Source organism: Brachyhypopomus gauderio, chromosome 4, assembly GCF_052324685.1.
Source record: "Brachyhypopomus gauderio isolate BG-103 chromosome 4, BGAUD_0.2, whole genome shotgun sequence".
NCBI classification, from domain to species: Eukaryota; Metazoa; Chordata; class Actinopteri; order Gymnotiformes; family Hypopomidae; genus Brachyhypopomus; species Brachyhypopomus gauderio.
In genome coordinates this window covers 19,093,542-19,121,041 of record NC_135214.1, presented here as the reverse complement: position 1 = coordinate 19,121,041, position 27,500 = coordinate 19,093,542, and the positions used below count along the sequence as shown (strand labels likewise).

Below are 27,500 nucleotides of genomic sequence, written 5' to 3'. Positions count from 1 at the left end.
TGGTACCAACAAAATACACATACGTGAAAAACATTCACCATAATGTGTACATGCAAGAAAATCAATAGTGTCACTTTTGTGGATTCATATTCCATGCAATAAGATGCTGATTGCTGTGCTTTCATGAATGTAAGCTACAGTATTACTGGCACTGGAGCGCTTTAGCGCTTCCTTAACGGTGACCTAACCGGCAGCCAATCAGGGCCTGTGTGAGCTTGTGGGCGTGGCCTTCTGTAACTGCGGGTCAGTCTGCTTTAGCGCGTCGTCCACGCCGTTATTTACAGCTTTATAACGTTTATAACGCCACAGTATAAATAGCCCAGACTGTTCGTGTCTACCCACTTCACACCTACCCCGTCTGAGGTAGAGTTAAAGAAAAGTGTGATTGGGCAAAGTGCTAAGTGCCCACAGTCTGGCTGTGTCTAAACCCGGTGTTCTGTGGAGTTGTGCTGGTACTTTACCGTCAGCAATCTCTATCGATATGGAGTCGGTTTACATTTCCAGTTGTGTTTCCCATCAAATATAGCCCAACTCAGTATTAGGACATATTTTAATTACAAAATCAAGTACGTGTACTGTATGGACAAGGGAAGCATGCATTTACATCCATATAAATGTTTATAATTGGTTGGTAAATTACTCTGAATGTATGTTTGACAGCTGCTTTAGCACCACCGCATATTGTGAAGAACTATTAGTGACCTACGAGTAATAGTTGAACTGAGGTGGCGCTATGGAGCTAGCATACAGTATATAGAGGTGTGTTTGTAATCAGTCTGTCAGCTGCTCAGGCGAATTACTACCTGGTTGAAAGTACTTTTCTAACATGTCCACAGATTCTGGGCTCTTTTACTGAGGTGGGTTTGACCTCTGGGGTTGACCTGTGGGAATTTTCATTGTTGTGTGCATGCAGTGTGTGTGTGTGTGTGTGTGTGTGTGTGTGTGTGTGTGTGTGTGTGTGGTGGGGAGGCACTTTACCACATTGCTTAATTTAAGGAAAATAATACAATCAGTTGAGGTATTTCAGTGTTAATATCATCATGTGGTTTCAATAAGGTTTGCAGATCAGTGGTGTTCTGCCAGTACTCAGTGCGGTCTTTCTCTGCACACACAGGTCACAGGACTCTGTACATTGGGGTGCACGTCCCTCTGGGGCGCCGGTCACACCGCCGCCATCGTCACCACAGCCACCGGCACAGGAAGAGGAGCAGGGAGATAGACTCGGGAGTGGGAGACGGCCGAGAATCCCCCTCCTACGGTAACGCTCCCCTCCTCCTCCTCTCATTCCTCCTATTTCCCTACTATTGTTATTCCCTCTTCGCTGTTTCTCTGTCTGTCTCTTGCTCTCTCTCCCTCCCTCTCTCCCCCCCTCTCTCTCTCTATCTCTCTCTCTCTCTCTCTCTCTCTCTCCTTGTCCTTGTCCTCCAGTGTTCCTCCTGTAGCCTTCACTGTGAATTTGAAGGAACCTGCTTGTTGGACTCAGTGTTGGTACCGGCAGCCACCGCACGGCTGTGAGTCACTCAGCCTGCCTGTCCTCCTGCAGGGCTCCAGTGACTGTGCCCAGTCAGTGCATGTGCCACCCTACATCCACGCAGGCGTCCTGCGCAGACACACTGCCGTTTGCGCATGGAGCAGAATGACAGATGGAGTCAGGCTTTGTGATCTCACCATAGACTGAAGATAATTGCATATGATTTACTTAGATCTAAAAGACCATACAGGTCCATTTTCTGATCAAACGATTCCTTTATTTAAGCCATTTCTGCCCGTACCGGAAAGAAACAGAAACCAAAGCTTCACTGCTTTATGTAATGAAACTGTCACATTGTCAGATACCATGTCAGCTATGTGAATTAACGTTTTGCGGTGCAAAACACTGACGTTTTTCGCATTAATGACGGTGCTACCAGTAACACACTGCTACTCCGCTAAAGCATGCACTCTCTGGCAGACACACCTTCCCAAAGAGTCCAGTTCCTTCTGGGAACCGAAGACGATGATGAAGAACACATTCCACATGACCTCTTCACCGAGCTGGATGAAATCTGCCTGCGAGATGGGGAGGATGCTGAGTGGAGAGAGGCTGCCCGGTAACATGCCACACCCACTACATATCTTGCATAACCATGCCTTAGCCAATGAGAAGCCTCGAGGCAGTCATGTGATCATTCGACAGTAAACTCAGTGCTGCCTTCATGGCTTTGTCTGTATTGGTAGAGGTGGTTCAGTTGTCTGCAGTAAAAGCCAGGGTGTGAAATTCCCAAATGTAGTGGACATGTTTCTAAAGTCTAGTGGACATGTTTCTAAAGTCTAGTGGACATGTTTCTTATAAAGTCATGCTGAATGTTGCACTGCAGATCTGATGAATCTGTTGAATTATAGCCAATTTCTGGATGAGGCAGTATCGAAAAGATGATTTAATACATGCTTTTATTTGGTTTAAATGAACCTCTGTGCTCCTTACATATCAACCAAACATGAATATAACACCAGACAGTTATGATTGAAAATTCATTTGAATACCTCCTGACTGTGTGTGTTCTTCTAATGTTGACATTATGTAATATATATTTCTGAGGAAGCCATGTTGTGAACCGTACAGAGACGTGGGCCATGCTTAGGAGAGTGAGTGCTGGCTTATGTATCAGATTTAAGAGAAATGAGTTCATGTGCTCTTATATGAAGAAGCGTGCATGTATATGCGTGTGTGTATGTGTATGTGTGTGTGTGAATAATAACAGGCAGTGGGTAGGGGTTGTGGCTAACTAAAGCGTCAGTAATATGCGTCAGTAATAAAGGCTGCAGCCGTGTGGGCGGGGCTAACAGATGTTGAAGGCCACGAGGGTTGGTCTCCTCTCCTCCATGCTGAGGGTCATCTGTCACAATGTAATCACGGCTGTTTCATCGCCCTCTCTGAAACACAGTCAGTTATGCACAGTTATTAAATCGAGAGGCACTGATGGAAAGAAAGCGATGAAGAAAGAAAGAAAGATTATTTTTACAATCGAAAAAAAATGCATCTCTGTGTCAACCTCACCTGCCGTGCACAGATCACGTGTTCCTGAGTGCTCCAGACTATCAAACACAGTCCCGTTTCCGTCTCTTTTCGGTCTCTCTCTTTCTCCCTCCATCTCCCTCCTTCTCTGCAGGTGGCTGAAGTTCGAGGAGGACGTGGAGGATGGAGGGGAGAGGTGGAGTAAACCCTACGTGGCCACGCTCTCTCTCCACAGCCTGTTTGAGCTCCGCAGCTGCATCCTCAATGGCACCGTGCTGCTCGACATGAGGGCTGGCTCTCTGGAGGAGATTGCAGGTGTGTGTGTGTGTGTGTGTGTGTGTGTGTGTGTGTGTGTGTCTGTCTGTGTGTGTCTGTGTGTGTGCGCGCACGTGTTTTTCATTCACACTTAAGAGTGAACTCTCTCATAGATGGTGCAAGTAATGCTGTTAGCAGTGTTATCATCAACGATCTGTTCTGATGAGCTTCACTGTGTCAATTGCATGGTAAACAGTTAATTAACTGATAACCATATGTGTGCAAAATCGCCTTTTTTATTTGTCATTAAGTGGATGATTTCTTCAAAAATGTCTTCTAGTTCATATGTTACCAGGGTTTAAAGCTTCTTATGGTAAACCTAAACATAGTATTCTAGCTCCTACAATCAGTGGTGCGGTTCTTGCTAACTTCTGCCTGACTTGGCCATGACACGATGGTGTTGAAAACATGGAGTTTTAATATTGGATGAGGTCATTATCATCACAGTATTTAAGGTTCTATACTCCAATGAAGTCTAGAGTGCCTCAGTAGAGAGTGTCACTGCCTCTCTTTGAGAAAAGTGAACATAAAACCAGTAACAGTACCCAAAAAAGATCCTCCTGTGCAGAAGTGTCAATTCCAGGTTCAGAAAGTAAAAGTCCTCACCAGAATTTTGCTCAGGCTCCCTGGATTGTGTTGATTTCACTAATTTTACCTGGATTGCACTAATTAGAAAATCTAGCAAGCTTGAGCAAAATCCTGGTGAGGACTTTTACTTTCTGAACCTGGAATTGACACCTCTGCTCCTGTGAGCACGCAGACATGACAGTATTCTATTCTTTGAATATTTTTGTCCCCAAACAGCTGAAATAAACAGGAGAGAAAGCTTAAGTTCTGTAGTCATGTAGTTCTGCAGTAGTTAACATACCTGTTCACTGTTCCCCTAAATACTTAGCACTTTCTAGTCTTTTACAGAGCACATCAGTATCGCTCAGTATCGCTCTGTTTAGCATTAATCAAGCAATTTATTATTCCATATATAATAGATATGTTAATTATTGATGTCTTGCTGGTGCACATAAGGATAAATTTGGAACACACCAGCCATATATTTTTTTCTTTGGTCTGGTTAGTAAGATTCAGCATCTGGACAAACAATTGTTAGGGACTATAAACCACAGAGAGTATAGACAGTGGGCATAAGAGATCTGACTAGCTGTGGTTTAAAGGATTAGTCAGCGTGTGCAGCAGAACATACAAAAGGGCTGCTCAAATGGATTAGCCCTCATACGCATTACAGTAAACTCCAGTCATGTCTGCCAAAGAGAATGTAAACTGGTTTTTGTGTGTGTGTGTGTGTGTAAAAACCTGAGCAGCACTGCTGTGTCTGATACTCTTATTCTATCACACCATCCCATGTCAGTGGTACTGCCGTCTTGACAGTGGTCCACTTAGTAAACCACAGTCAACTCAAGCCTCATTAAAGCATGTATATGATAAGAGGTGGGCCCTCTTTGGCTGACTGGACTCTTTTATTCGCAACCCTGAGTTGGGTTCTGGGTTCTCTTTCAGACATGGTGCTGGACCAGCAGGAAGCCTTGTCGGACCTTGGTGAGGAGCTAAGGATGAAGGTGCGTGAGGCCCTGCTCAAACAACACCACCACCAGAATCAGAAGAAACTGGCCAACCGCATCCCCATCGTGCGTTCCTTCGCCGACATCGGCAAGAAGCAGTCCGAACCCAACTCCATGGACAAGAACGGTAGGCTCCATCCTGGAGAGACGCGATTCCGCATGGAGAATGGATGCAGTTTTCCTGCCCCCGTGACGTTTAATGTTATTTTAAGCATTATTTTTCACAGTGTGCTCTGCTATGTAGATTATGGCATTTACTCTGTCAGCTAGTGCCTGTGCTGCTTGTGTTAGGAGAGGTCGTGGCAGTCAGGCAGTGTGATAGCTATGGGCCTCCTACATACAGTGTATCAGATGTTAATACTTTCGTTTCGACATATGCTTAAGATTATGCTGTGTTAGGATGGATTTTAACAGAATTCTGTAGTAGTTACAACAAGGTTAAAGTAATTTAGACGCATCCAGATGTACAAGAAGAAACTGAAAATGTAAAGCAGTCTCATTATCATTCTGATAGAAATGACGGTATCAGGTTCAGTGTTTTAGAACATTGCCTTAAGTTCACTTTATGATGGGTGTTACCTAATACCCCTCTCAACCACTCATGATGGGATAACACACTGAATACGTGAGTGTAGGTGGACACATTTGATTACATTTTTGGTTCTTTCACTTGTGCTTCTATGATTTTTACGAGAATGGCCATTAACAGCATCCTTTCCCTAATGTGACTCGAGGGCCGTCTTGATCTTGGAAGATGAGGGTTACTGCTGCTTGTTTGTATGTGTGAGCTCTCTTTTACGCCACTCCGTGCACACGCATCACGTCCATAACACTGTCTCTGTTTAATACTCACTGTCAGCGTATCACCAGTGTCTCCTCCTTCCTTCTTGTGTTTGTTTTTGTGTATGTGTGTGTGTATGTTTGTGTGTGTGTGTGTGTGTGTGTGTGTGTGTGTGTGTGTGTGTGTGTGTGTGTGTGTACGGCAGGCGACTCATCTTTCTGTTCAGCCCTAAGGTCTTCTCTTTGGGCTTCACTGACCTCCGATGGGAGGAGCAGGCAGGCGTGGTCCTGCCCCCTGTGCTGGCCCCGGTGCTGCTCTTCCAGGGCCCCTGTCTCCACTCCACTCCCCGATTCATCCACCACCTCCACCCAGCCAGCCCACACACACATCCCACCACCCCCCCACTCTCTGGACCCAGGCAACTTGGACTCTTAGTCCTCTAGCTCTTCCTAAAACATAACTGGAGAAGGTGGTTGTTTCGCTCAGTTGCATCGACATTATAGATTAAATCAGAATATAAATATAAATGAAATGCAAATAAAGGTTCAGATTAAACAAACAAATATTCTGGGGATGGACCACAGAAAGGATTGAAACACCATATAGACACACATCAGCAGTTTCAGTTCTCCTTGGAATGCTGTTGTCTGTTGTTGTGGGATCAAGTGGGAATATTGACTGGGTTTCAAGGAGAACAGGCCCACTAATGTGTTGAACAGTTGGGAGAATGGGCTGTATACAGACTATCCTGCTGTTGGGGGGGAGACCAAGAGACAGTGACTCATCAGGCTGTGTCACTTTCTGCTAGTGAGGAACTGTGGCGTACAGAGAGCAAGAGAAGAGGAGGCAAACTCGAGAGGAAGATTCTATATTGGTCATGTAATATTTAAGTCTTATAATCATTAGAGGAATACATTTTAGGAGGTAGTCATCTTATTGAACTAGAATCTGGCAAAGCTGAGATCCTGTGATACAAAAATATGTAATTTTGTTCTATTGTTGGAAAGTTCTACTTCTGATTAGTGTTTTGGAGTAGTGGTGTGTGTATAGGTGTGGGTTTCAACACGATATAAGAATCAAGGCTTTTTAAATTATCACAATTACATCTGGTGTTTCTATTATTGAATTATCATTATTTGAATAGCACTTTTTACAACAGCTGTTGTCACAAGGCAGCTATATGTGTGTCCCTCCCCGGTAGCTTCTGAATGTTAAGAAAGCAACATACCTACCTGATATTAAAGAAGTGATGACTGACTTGGAATGCATATAAAGGATGTTGCTTTATTCAATCATTTACACTCTTATCTTTAGCAGAACCAAGCGCTATCTTCACCCTTTGGCCACCTTTCAGAAGGTTATGTTTAGGAAGTCCCTTGTTCTTCGTACGTAGGAGCACACGAGGAGCACCAAACCCCTCTTAGCCACTCTTGCCTTCCCTTCTCAGTTATTTTTTTGTGTGTCCTGTTCCAAACTGCTGAAACACTCCACGCATCACCAGTGCACTAATTCATGCAGAGTATTCGCCCAAACTTGCACAGAGACGGCAAACCAAGGCCACAGTAAACAGACATCCACTCGAGCTGTGTAGGACACACGCACAGCCACTCTCTCTACATGCTAATGAGGTTTGGTGGTGCCTCGTGGGTAATTAGTGCTAGCTAAAGCTGCTATCGTAGCACAATGCTAAAGCTGTCCTTCCGGACAGAATAAGAGAACCCCTCTCATTATTCCTGGGTTGTCTTGCTTCGGTTAGTATACTGAGAATGCGTATTATCACTGCTTATTAGTGACTCAAACACTGAAATTAGTGTCAGTCCACATATAGCCAAGTCTTGATTCTTACTCTGTCCTAGCTCTGTGGCTAATTTCATGTTTGTATCTTTCCATTGTCATGCTGGTGGGGTAAGAGAAGGAGTGGGGGTGTAGGTGAAATCCGATGGCCTCTACAAAATCACACAGATTGCCATTGCACATTAACTGCACACATACCCGTCTGCCCCTGTGTTATTGGGGCAGACTCTCCCGCCACTAAACCAGCAAACTGTTTATTACACATCAGCAGAGCATCGGCTCCCTACGTGCCTCTCTCTCTCCTGCCTCTACATCTCTCTGTCTGTCTCTCTGTCTATTTTTGTACCGTTCTCTCTCTTTGTGTTTGTGTCTCTGGCTGTATCTCTCTCTGTCTTTGTCTCTGCCTCTCCCTCCATCTATCCTCGATCTGCCGTCTGCATTAATAAAGCTCTATTCATTACCAAATTGCATCACCATAACCTTGAGACGCTGAGAAGCACTCTGGTGGAGCTTCCTTGGCAGGGTGCCGTTCGATTGCTTCAGCCTTAGATGCGGGAGGGTTTCCCCACAGCAGCCGGAGCCTGATCGCCTCACTCTTGTCTCGTGTTGCCATTGTGTGCGCAGGCCAGACCACCTTGGCCCAGCCCAGTGGCCCTGAGCTCAAGCCAGAGGTCAGCAGGGAGAACAGCTCCGTGGACTTCAGTAAGGTATGATGAAGTCAATGAAATCACAAATCACAGAACATACAAACTGTTTGTCTTTCAGTGCTGACACTGATACTTTGCACGCCTTACTGTATTTCTGGGCTGCAGTCACGGTTGGATGGGCTGTTATTACTTGCAGCTGTAAGGTACCAAGTCTTGAGGGCATTGCAAACTTGGGAAAATAGAGCGCCTCATCTGTATTACTGTCAGCAGCCGAGTTGCTTCTCATGTGAGAGAACACTGTGGTGAAAACTGGACCAGGGTTGAATATCTCAGTCGTTTTCATAGAGAAACTTTTTATTTGATGTTTTCTGTTTGTTATAAAATCATACGTAAAGGTGTGTTATGTAATTCAATATTCCTTATTCTGATTCGCCATGCTGGAGAATCATAGATTACCAAACCTGGTTCTCATGGTTTGTTGGCACTCAGCCTAAGGGATACACACACACACACACACACACACACACACACACACACAAGAGGTCAGTGTTGTATCCAACATTATGTAACATGCTGGATTGCAGATTATACATAATCTCTACGTAATCTTCTCTTATATGAAGAAACATAAAATTTCTTCATATAAAAGAAAATTACGGAGGATCCTCTTTTCACTTCTCGAATAGTAGACCATGTGTGGGCCATGTCATACTTTTAATTTCGTACAAAATGTAATACAAACACATACTTGTTTGCATTTGTGCCTGTAATTTCCAAATGGAAATGAATCAATTCTCACAGTAACAGTTTGTGAATGAATTCTGATAAATCTACTTCTGTTTTGGTGCAAATATGACACTTTTGTGGCTTTGTTCAACAGTCACACTCAAGCATAATTTTAGACAAGGACAGCAGAAATGGAAACAGCAGGAACCACAGATAGGTTTGTGATCACTGCACAATGTGTGTTGGTGTTACTGCAGATAGACCTCCACTTCATGAAGAAGATTCCTGCTGGGGCTGAGGCCTCCAATATTCTGGTTGGAGAGCTGGAGTTCTTGGAGAAGCCTGTGGTGGCTTTTGTACGTCTCTCTCCTGCTGTCCTTCTCAGTGGTCTGGCAGAAGTCCCCATAACCACAAGGTCAGCAATCAAAAAGTCTCCTAACCTTTGTCCTCTGAATATAACCTTTCATTTCTAAGATAAGATGTAAATCGAACTCACAACACAACGTAGCTTCATGCCCATAAATTGTAAGTTGGACACTCTTCTGTCCTGCCACACAGTTTGAGAGTCCTTCTACCACACTTAAATGACTAATATTTTTTCTAAAGCATAGGCTATGTGTTTTAGATCATGCAGATTATGACTTATGTGGTTGGAAACAAGCCAGGAGTCTCACTGCAGAACACAGGAGACACAGGAGTCTCATTCTGGATTTGCACGAAGTATGAGCAAGACCGATTTTATTTTATTGTCTGCTAGGTTCCTCTTCATTCTGCTGGGGCCTCTGGGTAAAGGGGCACAATACCACGAGATTGGCAGGTCCATAGCAACCCTGATGACTGATGAGGTCAGGCACACATCTTGATGATTGATTTGTTTTAAATAACCTGTGAAATAACCTATGAAATCTGTGTATTATGGCTTTTATGGATCAGTTATAAACATGACTTTTAAAGACATTTAAAGGCACTTTAGGATTGTTGCATCAGCAGTGATAAAAGATGTTTCCGTGAGACTGGAGCGGTTTGGTACAGACTCCAGAAACCAGAAGGCTTTAACATCTGTGTAGATTCCCTCACTCTTGTCTCAAGATGTTAGGATGATTTTTGGGTACACTTTTAATAGCATGCAAACACCAGCTAAGTAGTTAGAATACCACTTGTTAGCCTTGTGCTTAGTTACCCTGTTGCTAAGGCGACACAGTGATGACGCCACTGTTGAGAACTATTCTAATATGCACTTTTGCCAGCAGTTTTGATTTGCATTGATAGACTTCACTTGTTAAAACAAATATAATCGAGCAGAGAACGAAACTACAGATGTCGTTCGCAGGTTTTTCATGATGTCGCGTACAAAGCCAAGGACCGCAACGATCTGGTGGCAGGAATCGACGAGTTCCTCGACCAAGTAACGGTACTGCCGCCGGGGGAATGGGACCCGTCCATCAGAATCGAGCCTCCGAAGAGTGTCCCCTCTCAGGTGAGCAGACGCGGCTCTGCTAGCAGCATCTTTCAACACAACCAGGCCTGACTTGTGTGTGTGAGCACTTGTGTGTGTGAGTGTAATAGAGGAGAGCGTTTCCCCTGTTCTCTGGGGACGCTGCCATTGCTCATGACCAGGGCCTTGTTTCTCTCCAATTCTTTGATATTCCGAGCTGGAAGAGACAGAGCTGACACGAGTGCTCTCGCTGTGTGTGTGTGTGTGTGTGTGTGTGTGTGTGTGTGTGTGTGTGTGTGTGTGTGTGTGTGTGTGTGTGTGTGTGTGTGATAAACAGGAGAAGAGAAAAATCCCTGCTGTCCCCAACGGCGAGCTGGCAGAGGCTGCGGAACACGGGGGGCACGGGGGCCCTGAGCTGCAGCGCACTGGGAGGTCGGTTTGGACGTGTGTGTGTGTGCGTGTGTGTGTGTGTGTGTGTGTGTGTGTGTGTGTGTGTGTGTTTGTTTGTGTGTGTGTGTACATTTAAGTGAGGGTGAGCGGGTGCTAAAGTTCAAGCCCAAACTATTTTACGGAGAAAAGTAGAAACGCTGGTAGTTTATGCGCTGTTTACTGTACATAACCAAATGCCACGGCATTGAAATCCAGTTTCACAACTTTGAAATGAACTGGACAGACGCCACAACTGACATTTGGTCACAGACACTCCCCCCATGAGTGACAGTTTTCACAACTTACTGCAACTTTCTCTCCTCTCATAACAACAGCCCCCTTCTGTTCTAGAAAATCTCTTTTCTCTCGGACTTTAGCAGCTATCACATGTTCAATGACGCCCCATATAAAATAATTTGAACCCGATTAGATCCTGACATGATACTAATCAGCTACGGACAGGGGCTAGAGTGTCCATCAATGTACTTCACACTGACTTTAATCATACTGTTCTAAGATGGCTGCCTCAGTAGCTGATATTAGATTTCCTATTATGAAATAAAGCTCTGGTGTGGACTAAGATTCAGTTTGTTAGATTTTACCTTAGAAGTTATTTTATTTGGTCCAGAGTGGACTATGCAGATATTCTGTAAAATATACTCACAGGCTGATGTTTTCTAGTAGGTGTTCAGAGTCTTGCTGATGCTTGACAGGTGTTAGGGTCACACAGTGCACCATTTGTTAACCACTATTGCTCACTGCATTATTATTGTCCTTTGCAATATTGATATGGCAGAAGGCAGCAATATGCAAATGAGAACTTCAGCACAACACATTTTTTGTTGCATACTGTGAGCATCCTGTCCAGTATTTAATACCAGTCTCAGGCGTTCAGTGTGAGTGTTGTGTGGGGTTTTTAATACCAGTCTCAGGCGTTCAGTGTGAGTGTTGTGTGGGGTTTTTAATACCAGTCTCAGGCGTTCAGTGTGAGTGTTGTGTGGGGTTTTTAATACCAGTCTCAGGCGTTCAGTGTGAGTGTTGTGTGGGGTTTTTAATACCAGTCTCAGGCATTCGGTGTGAGTGTTGTGTGATGTTTTTAATACCAGTCTCAGGCGTTCAGTGTGAGTGTTGTGTGGGGTTTTTAATACCAGTCTCAGGCGTTCAGTGTGAGTGTTGTGTGATGTTGTTAATACCAGTCTCAGGCGTTCAGTGTGAGTATTGTGTGGGGTTTTTAATACCAGTCTCAGGCGTTCAGTGTGAGTGTTGTGTGGGGTTTTTAATACCAGTCTCAGGCGTTCAGTGTGAGTGTTGTGTGGGGGTTTTAATACCAGTCTCAGGCGTTCAGTGTGAGTGTTGTGTGGGGTTTTTAATACCAGTCTCAGGCGTTCAGTGTGAGTGTTGTGTGGGGTTTTTAATACCAGTCTCAGGCGTTCAGTGTGAGTGTTGTGTGGGGTTTTTAATACCAGTCTCAGGCGTTCAGTGTGAGTGTTGTGTGGGGTTTTTAATACCAGTCTCAGGCGTTCAGTGTGAGTGTTGTGTGGGGTTTTTAATACCAGTCTCAGGCGTTCAGTGTGAGTGTTGTGTGATGTTTTTAATACCAGTCTCAGGCGTTCAGTGTGAGTGTTGTGTGGGGTTTTTAATACCAGTCTCAGCGTTCAGTGTGAGTGTTGTGTGGGGTTTTTAATACCAGTCTCAGGCGTTCATTGTGAGTGTTGTGTGCGGTTTTTAATACCAGTCTCAGGCGTTCAGTGTGAGTGTTGTGTGGGGTTTTTAATACCAGTCTCAGGCGTTCAGTGTGAGTGTTGTGTGATGTTTTTAATACCAGTCTCAGGCGTTCAGTGTGAGTGTTGTGTGGGGTTTTTAATACCAGTCTCAGGCGTTCAGTGTGAGTGTTGTGTGATGTTTTTAATACCAGTCTCAGGCGTTCAGTGTGAGTGTTGTGTGATGTTTTTAATACCAGTCTCAGGCGTTCAGTGTGAGTATTGTGTGGGGTTTTTAATACCAGTCTCAGGCGTTCAGTGTGAGTGTTGTGTGGGGTTTTTAATACCAGTCTCAGGCGTTCAGTGTGAGTGTTGTGTGATGTTTTTAATACCAGTCTCAGGCGTTCAGTGTGAGTGTTGTGTGGGGTTTTTAATACCAGTCTCAGGCGTTCAGTGTGAGTGTTGTGTGATGTTGTTAATACCAGTCTCAGGCGTTCAGTGTGAGTATTGTGTGGGGTTTTTAATACCAGTCTCAGGCGTTCAGTGTGAGTGTTGTGTGGGGTTTTTAATACCAGTCTCAGGCGTTCAGTGTGAGTGTTGTGTGGGGGTTTTAATACCAGTCTCAGGCGTTCAGTGTGAGTGTTGTGTGGGGTTTTTAATACCAGTCTCAGGCGTTCAGTGTGAGTGTTGTGTGGGGTTTTTAATACCAGTCTCAGGCGTTCAGTGTGAGTGTTGTGTGGGGTTTTTAATACCAGTCTCAGGCGTTCAGTGTGAGTGTTGTGTGGGGTTTTTAATACCAGTCTCAGGCGTTCAGTGTGAGTGTTGTGTGATGTTTTTAATAACAGTCTCAGGCGTTCAGTGTGAGTATTGTGTGGGGTTTTTAATACCAGTCTCAGGCGTTCAGTGTGAGTGTTGTGTGGGGTTTTTAATACCAGTCTCAGGCGTTCAGTGTGAGTGTTGTGTGGGGTTTTTAATACCAGTCTCAGGCGTTCAGTGTGAGTGTTGTGTGATGTTTTTAATACCAGTCTCAGGCGTTCAGTGTGAGTGTTGTGTGGGGTTTTTAATACCAGTCTCAGCGTTCAGTGTGAGTGTTGTGTGGGGTTTTTAATACCAGTCTCAGGCGTTCATTGTGAGTGTTGTGTGCGGTTTTTAATACCAGTCTCAGGCGTTCAGTGTGAGTGTTGTGTGGGGTTTTTAATACCAGTCTCAGGCGTTCAGTGTGAGTGTTGTGTGATGTTTTTAATACCAGTCTCAGGCGTTCAGTGTGAGTGTTGTGTGGGGTTTTTAATACCAGTCTCAGGCGTTCAGTGTGAGTGTTGTGTGATGTTTTTAATACCAGTCTCAGGCGTTCAGTGTGAGTGTTGTGTGATGTTTTTAATACCAGTCTCAGGCGTTCAGTGTGAGTATTGTGTGGGGTTTTTAATACCAGTCTCAGGCGTTCAGTGTGAGTGTTGTGTGGGGTTTTTAATACCAGTCTCAGGCGTTCAGTGTGAGTGTTGTGTGGGGTTTTTAATACCAGTCTCAGGCATTCAGTGTGAGTGTTGTGTGATGTTTTTAATACCAGTCTCAGGCGTTCAGTGTGAGTGTTGTGTGATGTTTTTAATACCAGTCTCAGGCGTTCAGTGTGAGTGTTGTGTGGGGTTTTTAATACCAGTCTCAGGCGTTCAGTGTGAGTGTTGTGTGGGGTTTTTAATACCAGTCTCAGGCGTTCAGTGTGAGTGTTGTGTGGGGTTTTTAATACCAGTCTCAGGCGTTCAGTGTGAGTGTTGTGTGGGGTTTTTAATACCAGTCTCAGGCGTTCAGTGTGAGTGTTGTGTGGGGTTTTTAATACCAGTCTCAGGCGTTCAGTGTGAGTGTTGTGTGGGGTTTTTAATACCAGTCTCAGGCATTCTGTTCTGTGGGTGTTTTCATTTACCACTCAAACATTCAACATGGGTATTCTATGGGGTTTTTTAGAATCTGTGTTAGAAATTCAGTGTGAGTGGTCTGTTCTTTTATTTATTTTTATTAATTTCAGACCTACCACCTACCTACCAGTGTTCTGTGGGTTCTGTGGGTGTTTTTTTTTTTTTTTTTTTTTTTTTACCAATTTCAGACATACCACATGAATTTTCTTTGATTTGTTTTTTACCAATTCTGGACATTGTACGTGTGTTGTTTTTAAATTTTGATCTTATTTTAAGCATTGATGACTTGTTTACTTTCACACATGTAGTGCAGTTCTTAGGATTTGACTGTGTTCCAGCATTGTACTTCACATGAGACAATGACTGCTATAAAGTGCAGAAGCAGAGCTTTAAATAGAGCACATAGACGTCTATGCTGGGAGAAGTTTGGGGGGATTATGGTCTTTCACACATCGCCCCTTACACCCCGTACCCCTTACTGGTGCCTGATTGCCAGTCCCTTACAGGCCTGTGGGCACTTTCACGTTCTCCTTTGATCGTTATTTGACTCCAGGCAATTCTCAAGGCTAACGCTGCTAATAACGCTTTAGGTTTTTGATTTTTTGATTTCGCCGCGGTGGTGTGTTCCTCCATCTGCGGTCTTCCATGACACAGTAGTGTCTGTATTCTGAACCAGATCGGATCAGTAGTTCTATTTCACGACTGAAAGATTATTCACCGCTGTGGTCAACCAGATTTATTTTGCTATTGAGTGTGAAGATGAAAAATAGGAAGGTTTGCATACAAATGGGCTGGAAGCCTTAGGTGGATCTAGATGGATCTAGATGGATCTAGATGGATCCCACCATATGCAACACATCTGCAAATTAGAGCTCACCCTTTCATGGCATTATTTTTTATTTCAAATGAACTAGAGTACAAACCCAAAACAGAAGAAACGGTTTCACTGTCCAATAACCACAGGGTATTTTAGGAATACCCTATATGTATATACTGTACATCTTTTACAAGACATCAATTATGAGACATTTTCCTGAAGCCGATATTTGTCGGGCTGAGCCCAGTGTTGGGCTCCAGGGTCCGACGGGTCCAGACCTGCGTGAGTAACGATGTGCTGTGAACTCCAGGTTCTTCGGCGGTTTCTTCCTGGATGTGAAGCGTAAGCTGCCCCACTACCTGTCTGACTACACGGACGCCGTCAGCCTGCAGTGTGTGGCCTCCTTCCTCTTCCTCTACTGCGCCTGCATGTCTCCCGTCATCACCTTCGGAGGCCTGCTGGGAGAGGCCACAGAGGGCCGCGTGGTACGCACACACACACACACGCGCGCGCACATGCACACACACGCACAAGGCCACTTTAAATCAGCTCTATGTTCACGCGCATGCAGCCGTACTCAATTGCACACATGCATCTGTGTATGGAGCGTGTGTGTGTGGATGACCCTGTGCCCTCGTGTGTGATCCTCCGCTCCAGAGTGCCATCGAGTCTCTGTTCGGCGCGTCTATGACCGGCATTGCCTACTCCCTGTTCGCCGGCCAGCCGCTCACCATCCTCGGCAGCACCGGGCCTGTGCTGGTGTTCGAGAAGATTTTATTCAAGTTCTGCAAGTGAGACTCCGCTTGTCACAGAACCAGATTACCCAGATTTCAGTATTGCTGCATCATACTTCCCCCCAACCGCGATCAGAATCCCACATCTTAGACCCGCGGCCGCACTGCTCTGGTGCCTGATTGACGAGGCACTGAGTTTGTAGAGGTGTTTTTCAGGGAGTACGGGTTGTCTTACCTGTCTCTGCGGACCTGTATCGGACTCTGGACCGCCTTCCTCTGCATCCTGCTGGTGGCGACGGACGCCAGCTCGCTGGTTTGCTACATCACCCGCTTCACAGAGGAGGCCTTCGCCTCCCTCATCTGCATCATCTTCATCTACGAGGCGCTGGAGAAGCTGATCCACCTCGGTGAGACCTACCCCATCAACATGAACAACAACCTGGACAAACTCACCTCCTACGCGTGAGGGTGCACACACACACACACACACACACACACACATACACACACATGCACACACATACACACATCCCCACTGGAGACATTCCATCAACATGAAGAACCTGTTAAAATTCACAAACATCCTATTTCTCTTTTTAACACCTGTGTGTCTGTGCATCTGTAGGTGTGCATGTATGGAGCCAGTTAACCCCAGCAATGCCACTCTGGGCTACTGGGAGCAGCACAACATCACAGCAGCAGAGATCTACTGGGAGGCCCTGGAGGTGGAGGTCCGTCTGAGCCCCCGCAATCCAACACTCATCTGAATGAATCACGTTAGCGCACAAGTGCTCTCACATTGAGTTTTATGTCATTTATGTCTCATTATCAACAATGATCTTGCCAAGGAGATCTCGTGCAAGGGTACCTGTCACTTTAAGCAGCGCCAATCTCAACATTAAGAAGCCCCTCAATATCCTGTAACAGGATGAAAGATGGATTAGAATAAACAGGAAATGGATGAAGCATGTGATGACTTCAGATTAGCAAAGTATAAAGAGACTATTGCATCTGGTCACTTGATAATGATAAAATATCTCCACTCATACTGACCACATATAGTCACTCAGTCAGGATTATGGAAAAAAGTCCACATCTCATATGTGAATGGCATTACTCTCAGATGAAGAGAGTAGAATTGGAGATTAAGAGCAGCATGTGGCCTGGATTAGGCTGGATTTGCCATGCCAAACCACTAAAAGCACACTGTACATATTCCTCCTGCTTTAGTGAACTGTTACGGTAATACCATAAACACCATTCTGCATTTGTCTGTGTGTTGGAGAGCGAGTGGGAGAAAGAGAGAGAGAGACAGACAGACAGATAGCAAATGGAGTTTGAAGGAGACCAGTTTTGATCATGAGGTATCAAAAGAATCAAATGCACAAAGTCTAGTCTAGTCTGTAAATAACCTGACTACAGTATTCAGAGTAATGAATACCTTTGAATGAATGGGTAATGTGTGGAATTATGAATATGTAAACAGATGTGCAATGTCATTATACAGCCCTGCACATTCCAAATATCATTGCTCTTCAATATGTCTGATATAAGATGATATATCTGTTTATTAGACCGCCCTAGGAGACATGTGTGTATGATGTGTTGGCCTGTGTTTCTCTGTGCTGCGGCCTGTGTTTTAGGACTGTGTTGAGAAGAGAGGTGTGTTTGTGGGCTCGGCGTGTGGCCCTCATGGGCCGTACATCCCAGACGTCCTCTTCTGGTCCGTTGTTCTGTTTTTCTCCACTGTGGCCATGTCTGCCTTCCTTAAAGAGTTCAAGACCAGTCGCTACTTCCCCACCAAGGTACCACAATGACCACAAACCCTTTTCTCAGTACTACAAAAACCACAAACCCTGTTCTCAATACCACAATGACCACAAACCCTGTTCTCAATACCACAATGACCACAAACCCTATTCTCAGTACTACCAAACCCTGTTCTTAGTACCACAATAACCACAAACACACCTTGTTTTCAGTACTACCATACCGCATATGATAGCACTACACTGCACACCCCATTTTACAATCAGTATTTTCTGGGACCCCAATGATAGAGGAAGTGTTGTAGATGTTTACAAATGACCTCCACCCAAGCCACCTTAGTATGAGAGTGTGTGTGAGGGAAAGCCAGAACGAGCAGCTTGCCAGGCTGCTCAGAGAATCTTTTTTTTCTGTTGTGTTTTGATGCCCTCTAGTGGTTAGTGGAAGTAAATGCAGACCACGTCAAATAACTACGTGGATATGGTTTATACATTTCTGTCATTATACTCACATGTAGAATGATATTCTATAAATAAATACCATTTTACTATGGATTATTTTTATGGTGATGTAAATGTTGAGTGCTGTCATGCTGTCCCCAGGTCAGGGCCGTCATCAGTGACTTTGCCGTGTTTTTCACGATCCTCACCATGGTCATGTTGGATTATGCTATAGGGGTACCTTCACCCAAACTGCAGGTGCCTAACAAGTTTAAGGTGAGCTGCTTTCAGTGTACAGTGCTCCTTCGACCTCTCCCCTGTACCAGCGTTAAAAGCAGCAGCTTGTGATTTGTGAATTTCTCTGCTGTTTAACAGCTAACGCTGGTAATGGTGCATTTATTTATTTAACTTTGTTTATAGCGTTTTTTTCTCCTCCTTAAATGTTCTAGTGTCGTTTTGTTGTTGTATGAGTCTGTACGGACTTGATTGTGTTAACCTCTGTGTAGCCGACCCGAGATGACCGAGGTTGGTTCATCAACCCGCTGGGTCCCAACCCCTGGTGGACGTGCGTTGTCACGGTGATCCCTGCTCTCCTCTGTACCATCCTCATCTTCATGGACCAGCAGATCACTGCAGTCATCATTAACAGGAAGGAGCACAAACTCAAGGTACAGGAGCGGAGAGTGATTGCGTTCTCTACTTGTTGTACCATTATATACTATACTATACTATACTATACTATACTATACTATACTACTGTCTCAAACTAACAATCTAGCATGGAATGGAGAGATAGGGGAATCACAAGAATGGTATTAGGGTATATTTAGGACTACAAAACTCCTGATGACTAGGCAGTATCTTTAAGAAGTGAGCAGTTTAGCCTCTCATGGTTTTTGGAATTGAAACATCATTATTGTCGCCAGAAAACCCCGCGAGTGAGTTTTTAACACTTTTGGTTTTGTTTTACTTCAACTGAAATCTGCCACTCCTCCCTGTGCCCTATTGGCATGGTGCAGATCACCTTGAAGCTCTGTGATGATTTAGACCAAAACATTGTCATATGGACGGATGTGTGTTTTCTCACAACAGCAGTGCTGTAGATGACGGAGAGTTAAAGCCGTGCCGTTGTCCCCTCTGGTCGCGTCTCGCTCCTGATCGGTTGTGTGCCATACGTGTGTTTGTGCGTGTGCAGAAGGGCTGCGGGTACCACCTGGACCTGTTCGTGGTGAGCGTGATGTTGGGCGTGTGCTCCCTCATGGGTCTGCCATGGTTCGTGGCCGCCACCGTTCTCTCCATCTCGCACGTCAACAGCCTGAAGCTGGAGTCGGAGAGCTCGGCCCCGGGCGAGCAGCCCAAGTTCCTGGGCATCAGGGAGCAGCGTTTCACGGGCCTCATGATCTTCGTCCTCATGGGCTGCTCCGTCTTCATGACCTCCGTCCTCAAGGTGACTCTTCCCGGGGTGATAATGTCAGACATAATGAGATAATGTCTCCATTTCCAGGACTGGACCTGACATATGTCCAGGAGAACATCCGTCAGACCTTAAATGTGTGAAGATATTTTTGTCGAAAACAACCCAGAAGGCTCTTAAATGAACCCAACAGTGAAGAATGGTGGTGCAAGGCCACCTGCACTTAAAATAGATTTTACCAAACAGCAGCGCGAGTGAACGCTGCACGCCAGGCAAACAGCCTCTTTAAACCACCAACATTTCTCCTCATTATTGCATTATTGCTTCATTAGGCAAGAGGTGAAACGTGCCACGTCATTGCCTGCGTTCTTAAGTTCTTAATTACCACGGAGACGGTTCCCCTTATGTCTCCCCAGCAGAGACGCTTGTCTCGTTGTGCGTGCTCATTTGTCGTTTGTCTCCCCAGTTCATCCCCATGCCTGTGCTGTACGGAGTCTTCCTCTACATGGGAGCGTCCTCGCTGCGAGGAATTCAGGTACTGCTGCGATCGGGAGGGAGGTGGGTTGGCGTATGCACGAACGTGGGGCGTCTGGGCATCTCTCTCTGAGTGTCTCTCTCTCTCTCTCTCTCTCTCTCTCTTCCCGTGCGCAGTTTTTCGACAGGCTGAGGCTGTTCGGGATGCCTGCCAAGCACCAGCCGGACTTCATCTACCTGAGGCACGTCCCCCTGCGGAAGGTCCATCTGTTCACCGTCATCCAGCTCAGCTGCCTGGTGCTGCTCTGGGTCATCAAGACGTCCCGCGCTGCCATCGTCTTCCCCATGATGGTGCGTGTCCCTCTGGCCACTCGCCACACGTTCACGCGCACCACAACACAATTACGCTTTTGGTTTTTCTCGTTTGCCATTGGGCCAGTTGTTGTTTGGATTTACCATTTGCTAGTTATCGCTAAACTGATTGATATAACTTGCCAACTAGTATAGTAAAAAGAGCCATTTTGACAGTGGTCTGTGCCCTGGGCAGGTTCTGGCTCTGGTGTTCATCCGCAAACTACTGGACTTTATATTCACCAAGCGAGAGCTGAGCTGGTTGGATGACCTTATGCCTGAGAGCAAGAAGAAGAAACTGGAGGATGCGGAGAAAGAGGTGAGTACCAAACATCACATCGTCTCCAAGGTGACAGACTCCTCGAGTGATGGACATCGTCGGCTGTGTCGTCAGACCTCGCCAGTCTGTTGCCGTGGACTACATCAGCATCAGAATTAACAGTGCTTTTTTATGTGCCGATGCTTACATGTTAAATGTGCACTGTAAAAAAGTCCTTTGTGTTCTTTGATGTGAGTTCTTCGTTTGAAGTTAGATTTAAACTGTTTCAGCTCCCTAATAAGTTAATGTGTGATTTTTTTTAACTTTGCATGCTGTACAGAAACAGGAAACTGCATACAAGATCAAAAGGTGGATGAAGCTCTCTCTGGCAAGAGTGCAATTAAAATCTCTCTCTCTCTCTTTCTCTTTATCTATCTCTTTCTCTCTTTCTTTCCTGCCAGGAGGAGCAAAGTATTCTGGCAGAAGAAGAAGGCGTGGTACAAGTGCCATTAGAGGGCCACTACAAGTATGTGCCAATTTCACTGACACAACTTGACATGACTCAGACAAACATAGCATATTTATTTTTCTACTATATATAGGATGCTGTTTTGCATTATAGTCATTTTACTTTTGATACTGTTTATGAAGTGATTTTGAGGTTGTTCTCTGTTTAAAGGGATGATCCATCATCTGTAAATATTACTGATGAAATGTCTAAAGCCTCTTTTGGAAACACTTGGAGGACTGTCAGCTCCGACACCTCAAAAAGTGACCCGACCACAAAAAGGTTTGGGTTTCTCTCTGTTTTCAGACCTCAAGAACATAACTGATTCATTTCTTCTTTCTACATTGGGTTGAGTTTTTGAGTTTTAGTACTTTTAGTACTTATATCGTGATACTGTGTTGCAGTGATATTTTTTAGTTTTTTGATGTTTTTTTTGTATAGGTATAAATAACATTGCATTTTCTACAAATACTCAACATGCTCAATATGCTCTTTTTCCCAATTGTCTAGTTGCTGAGTTAAAGGTGAGTGGATCCTGCTCTATGTGCCTGAGTTATTCTTAACCATACAAACATGTTTGTTTTTGGCTGGCAAGAAATATACTACACTAACCAAAACCATTGCTAACCTCATTACTGAAATTACATTGCTTGCATTTTCATTTGTTTTGAATACCGCGTCTGTTAAAGGTGCGTAATTCAGTCCAAACGACTCCTGTTCAACCAGCCATTGAAAAATGATGTCACCAGTGATATTAGCCAAGGCCACACAGCATGTGCTGTCTGCACGATACGATTTTTAAAATCACTTAGACTGTTAGGGACTGTTGCCTGAAAACTACTAATTGAACATCAGGCACACAGCGCCAGCCTTAACGGTTAACTCGCTACTGTTAACACTCCACTACCTTCATGCCTGCACAGCCTACGTTCTAAGATTCATGTCTTCGGCCATTTGGAAGTACAGGAAATGAGAACTAAGATAAAATGAAGGGAAATCCTCCTAGGGTAGAGTCCAGCAGAGATGCTGGCCGAGGTGGGGCTGACGTGGAGGTGAGGTGTGGTTGAGGTGGGGCTGACGTGGGGTTGAGGTGGGTTTGAGGTGGGGCTGACGTGGGGTTGAGGTGGGGCTGATGTGGGGCTGAGATTGGGCTGAGGTGGAGCCGAGGTGGGGCTGACGTGGGGTTGAGGTGGGACTGACGTGGGGTTGAGGTGGGGTTGAGGTGCGGCTGAGATTGGGCTGAGGTGGGGCCGAGGTGTGGTTGAGGTGGAGGTGAAGTGGGGGTGAGGTGGGGGTGAGGTGGGGTTGAGGTGTGGTTGAGGTGGAGGTGAGGTGTGGTTGAGGTGGGGGTGAGGTGTGGTTGAGGTGGAGGTGAGGTGGGGTTGAGGTGGGGGTGAGGTGTGGTTGAGGTGGAAATGAGGTGTGGTTGAGGTGGGGGTGAGGTGTGGTTGAGGTGGAGGTGAGGTGTGGTTGAGGGGGGGGTGAGGTGTGGTTGAGGTGGAGGTGTGGTGTGGTTGAGGTGGGGGTGAGGTGTGGTTGAGGTGGAGGTGAGGTGGGGTTGAGGTGGAGGTGAGGTGTGGTTGAGGTGGAGGTGAGGTGGGGGTGAGGTGTGGTTGAGGTGGAGGTGAGGTGTGGTTGAGGTGGGGGTGAGGTGTGGTTGAGGTGGAGGTGAGGTGTGGTTGAGGTGGGGGTGAGGTGGAGGTGAGGTGTGGTTGAGGTGGAGGTGAGGTGTGGTTGAGGTGGGGGTGAGGTGTGGTTGAGGTGGAGGTGAGGTGTGGTTGAGGTGGAGGTGAGGAGGGGTTGAGGTGGAGGTGAGGTGGGGGTGAGGTGTGGTTGAGGTGGAGGTGAGGTGTGGTTGAGGTGGGGGTGAGGTGTGGTTGAGGTGGAGGTGAGGTGTGGTTGAGGTGGGGGTGAGGTGGAGGTGAGGTGTGGTTGAGGTGGGGGTGAGGTGTGGTTGAGGTGGAGGTGAGGTGTGGTTGAGGTGGGGTGAGGTGTGGTTGAGGTGGAGGTGAGGTGGGGTTGAGGTGGGGGTGAGGTGTGGTTGAGGTGGAGGTGAGGTGTGGTTGAGGTGTGGTTGAGGTGGGGGTGAGGTGTGGTTGAGGTGGGGGTGAGGTGTGGTTGAGGTGGAGGTGAGGTGTGGTTGAGGTGGAGGTGAGGTGTGGTTGAGGTGGGGGTGAGGTGTGGTTGAGGTGGAGGTGAGGTGTGGTTGAGGTGGAGGTGAGGTGTGGTTGAGGTGGAGGTGAGGTGGGGTTGAGGTGGGGTTGAGGTGGGGTTGAGGTGGAGGTGAGGTGTGGTTGAGGTGGAGGTGAGGTGGGGTTGAGGTGGGGTTGAGGTGGAGGTGAGGTGTGGTTGAGGTGGGGGTGAGGTGTGGTTGAGGTGGAGGTGAGGTGGGGTTGAGGTGGGGGTGAGGTGTGGTTGAGGTGGAGGTGAGGTGTGGTTGAGGTGGGGGTGAGGTGTGGTTGAGGTGGAGGTGAGGTGTGGTTGAGGTGTGGTTGAGGTGTGGTTGAGGTGGAGGTGAGGTGTGGTTGAGGTGGGGGTGAGGTGTGGTTGAGGTGGAGGTGAGGTGTGGTTGAGGTGGGGGTGAGGTGGAGGTGAGGTGTGGTTGAGGTGGGGGTGAGGTGTGGTTGAGGTGGAGGTGAGGTGGGGTTGAGGTGGAGGTGAGGTGGGGTTGAGGTGGGGGTGAGGTGGGGTTGAGGTGGGGTTGAGGTGGAGGTGAGGTGTGGTTGAGGTGGGGTTGAGGTGGAGGTGAGGTGTGGTTGAGGTGGGGTTGAGGTGGAGGTGAGGTGGAGGTGAGGTGGGGTTGAGGTGGGGGTGAGGTGGGGTTGAGGTGGGGTTGAGGTGGAGGTGAGGTGTGGTTGAGGTGGGGTTGAGGTGGAGGTGAGGTGGATGTGAGGTGGGGTTGAGGTGGGGGTGAGGTGGGGTTGAGGTGGAGGTGAGGTGTGGTTGAGGTGGAGGTGAGGTGTGGTTGAGGTGGAGGTGAGGTGGGGTTGAGGTGGGGGTGAGGTGGGGTTGAGGTGGGGTTGAGGTGGAGGTGAGGTGTGGTTGAGGTGGAGGTGAGGTGGGGTTGAGGTGGGGTTGAGGTGGAGGTGAGGTGTGGTTGAGGTGGGGTTGAGGTGGAGGTGAGGTGGAGGTGAGGTGGGGTTGAGGTGGGGTTGAGGTGGAGGTGAGGTGGAGGTGAGGTGGGGTTGAGGTGGGGTTGAGGTGGGGTTGAGGTGGAGGTGAGGTGTGGTTGAGGTGGGGTTGAGGTGGAGGTGAGGTGGATGTGAGGTGGGGTTGAGGTGGGGGTGAGGTGGGGTTGAGGTGGAGGTGAGGTGTGGTTGAGGTGGAGGTGAGGTGTGGTTGAGGTGGAGGTGAGGTGGGGTTGAGGTGGGGGTGAGGTGGGGTTGAGGTGGGGTTGAGGTGGAGGTGAGGTGTGGTTGAGGTGGAGGTGAGGTGGGGTTGAGGTGGGGTTGAGGTGGAGGTGAGGTGTGGTTGAGGTGGGGTTGAGGTGGAGGTGAGGTGGAGGTGAGGTGGGGTTGAGGTGGGGTTGAGGTGGGGTTGAGGTGGAGGTGAGGTGGAGGTGAGGTGGGGTTGAGGTGGGGTTGAGGTGGAGGTGAGGTGGAGGTGAGGTGGGGTTGAGGTGGGGGTGAGGTGGGGTTGAGGTGGGGTTGAGGTGGAGGTGAGGTGTGGTTGAGGTAGAGGTGAGGTGTGGTTGAGGTGGGGGTGAGGTGTGGTTGAGGTGGAGGTGAGGTGTGGTTGAGGTGGGGGTGAGGTGGAGGTGAGGTGTGGTTGAGGTGGAGGTGAGGTGTGGTTGAGGTGGGGGTGAGGTGTGGTTGAGGTGGAGGTGAGGTGTGGTTGAGGTGGGGGTGAGGTGGAGGTGAGGTGTGGTTGAGGTGGGGGTGAGGTGTGGTTGAGGTGGAGGTGAGGTGTGGTTGAGGTGGGGTGAGGTGTGGTTGAGGTGGAGGTGAGGTGGGGTTGAGGTGGGGGTGAGGTGTGGTTGAGGTGGAGGTGAGGTGTGGTTGAGGTGGGGGTGAGGTGTGGTTGAGGTGGAGGTGAGGTGTGGTTGAGGTGTGGTTGAGGTGTGGTTGAGGTGGAGGTGAGGTGTGGTTGAGGTGGGGGTGAGGTGTGGTTGAGGTGGAGGTGAGGTGTGGTTGAGGTGGAGGTGAGGTGGGGTTGAGGTGGAGGTGAGGTGTGGTTGAGGTGGGGTTGAGGTGGAGGTGAGGTGGAGGTGAGGTGGGGTTGAGGTGGGGTTGAGGTGGGGTTGAGGTGGAGGTGAGGTGGAGGTGAGGTGGGGTTGAGGTGGGGTTGAGGTGGAGGTGAGGTGGAGGTGAGGTGGGGTTGAGGTGGGGGTGAGGTGGGGTTGAGGTGGGGTTGAGGTGGAGGTGAGGTGTGGTTGAGGTAGAGGTGAGGTGTGGTTGAGGTGGGGGTGAGGTGTGGTTGAGGTGGAGGTGAGGTGTGGTTGAGGTGGGGGTGAGGTGGAGGTGAGGTGTGGTTGAGGTGGAGGTGAGGTGTGGTTGAGGTGGGGGTGAGGTGTGGTTGAGGTGGAGGTGAGGTGTGGTTGAGGTGGGGGTGAGGTGGAGGTGAGGTGTGGTTGAGGTGGGGGTGAGGTGTGGTTGAGGTGGAGGTGAGGTGTGGTTGAGGTGGGGTGAGGTGTGGTTGAGGTGGAGGTGAGGTGGGGTTGAGGTGGGGGTGAGGTGTGGTTGAGGTGGAGGTGAGGTGTGGTTGAGGTGGGGGTGAGGTGTGGTTGAGGTGGAGGTGAGGTGTGGTTGAGGTGTGGTTGAGGTGTGGTTGAGGTGGAGGTGAGGTGTGGTTGAGGTGGGGGTGAGGTGTGGTTGAGGTGGAGGTGAGGTGTGGTTGAGGTGGAGGTGAGGTGGGGTTGAGGTGGGGGTGAGGTGGGGTTGAGGTGGGGTTGAGGTGGAGGTGAGGTGTGGTTGAGGTGGAGGTGAGGTGGGGTTGAGGTGGGGTTGAGGTGGAGGTGAGGTGTGGTTGAGGTGGGGGTGAGGTGTGGTTGAGGTGGAGGTGAGGTGGGGTTGAGGTGGGGGTGAGGTGTGGTTGAGGTGGAGGTGAGGTGTGGTTGAGGTGGGGGTGAGGTGTGGTTGAGGTGGAGGTGAGGTGTGGTTGAGGTGTGGTTGAGGTGTGGTTGAGGTGGAGGTGAGGTGTGGTTGAGGTGGGGGTGAGGTGTGGTTGAGGTGGAGGTGAGGTGTGGTTGAGGTGGGGGTGAGGTGGAGGTGAGGTGTGGTTGAGGTGGGGGTGAGGTGTGGTTGAGGTGGAGGTGAGGTGGGGTTGAGGTGGAGGTGAGGTGGGGTTGAGGTGGGGGTGAGGTGGGGTTGAGGTGGGGTTGAGGTGGAGGTGAGGTGTGGTTGAGGTGGGGTTGAGGTGGAGGTGAGGTGTGGTTGAGGTGGGGTTGAGGTGGAGGTGAGGTGGAGGTGAGGTGGGGTTGAGGTGGGGGTGAGGTGGGGTTGAGGTGGGGTTGAGGTGGAGGTGAGGTGTGGTTGAGGTGGGGTTGAGGTGGAGGTGAGGTGGATGTGAGGTGGGGTTGAGGTGGGGGTGAGGTGGGGTTGAGGTGGAGGTGAGGTGTGGTTGAGGTGGAGGTGAGGTGTGGTTGAGGTGGAGGTGAGGTGGGGTTGAGGTGGGGGTGAGGTGGGGTTGAGGTGGGGTTGAGGTGGAGGTGAGGTGTGGTTGAGGTGGAGGTGAGGTGGGGTTGAGGTGGGGTTGAGGTGGAGGTGAGGTGTGGTTGAGGTGGGGTTGAGGTGGAGGTGAGGTGGAGGTGAGGTGGGGTTGAGGTGGGGTTGAGGTGGGGTTGAGGTGGAGGTGAGGTGGAGGTGAGGTGGGGTTGAGGTGGGGGTGAGGTGGGGTTGAGGTGGAGGTGAGGTGTGGTTGAGGTGGAGGTGAGGTGTGGTTGAGGTGGGGGTGAGGTGTGGTTGAGGTGGAGGTGAGGTGTGGTTGAGGTGGGGGTGAGGTGGAGGTGAGGTGTGGTTGAGGTGGAGGTGAGGTGTGGTTGAGGTGGGGGTGAGGTGTGGTTGAGGTGGAGGTGAGGTGTGGTTGAGGTGGAGGTGAGGAGGGGTTGAGGTGGAGGTGAGGTGGGGGTGAGGTGTGGTTGAGGTGGAGGTGAGGTGTGGTTGAGGTGGGGGTGAGGTGTGGTTGAGGTGGAGGTGAGGTGTGGTTGAGGTGGGGGTGAGGTGGAGGTGAGGTGTGGTTGAGGTGGGGGTGAGGTGTGGTTGAGGTGGAGGTGAGGTGTGGTTGAGGTGGGGTGAGGTGTGGTTGAGGTGGAGGTGAGGTGGGGTTGAGGTGGGGGTGAGGTGTGGTTGAGGTGGAGGTGAGGTGTGGTTGAGGTGGGGGTGAGGTGTGGTTGAGGTGGAGGTGAGGTGTGGTTGAGGTGTGGTTGAGGTGGAGGTGAGGTGTGGTTGAGGTGGGGGTGAGGTGTGGTTGAGGTGGAGGTGAGGTGTGGTTGAGG

General features: G+C 48.3%; 1 protein-coding gene across 3 annotated transcripts in view; it reads left to right on the top strand.

Moving 5' to 3' along the window:
* Nucleotides 1-27,500, top strand: part of slc4a10b (solute carrier family 4 member 10b) — a 52,226-nt gene that overhangs the window by 22,614 nt on the left and 2,112 nt on the right. For 2 of the 3 annotated variants that reach the window (XM_077002900.1, XM_077002901.1), the window contains 23 exons: nucleotides 1,115-1,258; nucleotides 1,952-2,090; nucleotides 3,150-3,310; nucleotides 4,823-5,011; nucleotides 8,084-8,166; nucleotides 9,090-9,247; nucleotides 9,590-9,677; nucleotides 10,163-10,309; nucleotides 10,605-10,699; nucleotides 15,431-15,605; nucleotides 15,778-15,911; nucleotides 16,071-16,316; nucleotides 16,480-16,585; nucleotides 17,498-17,659; nucleotides 18,224-18,337; nucleotides 18,568-18,729; nucleotides 19,257-19,508; nucleotides 19,942-20,010; nucleotides 20,127-20,300; nucleotides 20,497-20,619; nucleotides 21,021-21,085; nucleotides 21,239-21,349; nucleotides 21,578-21,591. In XM_077002900.1, the coding sequence (XP_076859015.1) occupies nucleotides 1,115-1,258; nucleotides 1,952-2,090; nucleotides 3,150-3,310; nucleotides 4,823-5,011; nucleotides 8,084-8,166; nucleotides 9,090-9,247; nucleotides 9,590-9,677; nucleotides 10,163-10,309; nucleotides 10,605-10,699; nucleotides 15,431-15,605; nucleotides 15,778-15,911; nucleotides 16,071-16,316; nucleotides 16,480-16,585; nucleotides 17,498-17,659; nucleotides 18,224-18,337; nucleotides 18,568-18,729; nucleotides 19,257-19,508; nucleotides 19,942-20,010; nucleotides 20,127-20,300; nucleotides 20,497-20,619; nucleotides 21,021-21,085; nucleotides 21,239-21,349; nucleotides 21,578-21,584 (3,104 nt within the window). In that variant the 3' untranslated portion in view covers nucleotides 21,585-21,591. The other variant, XM_077002902.1, reaches the window with a different exon arrangement.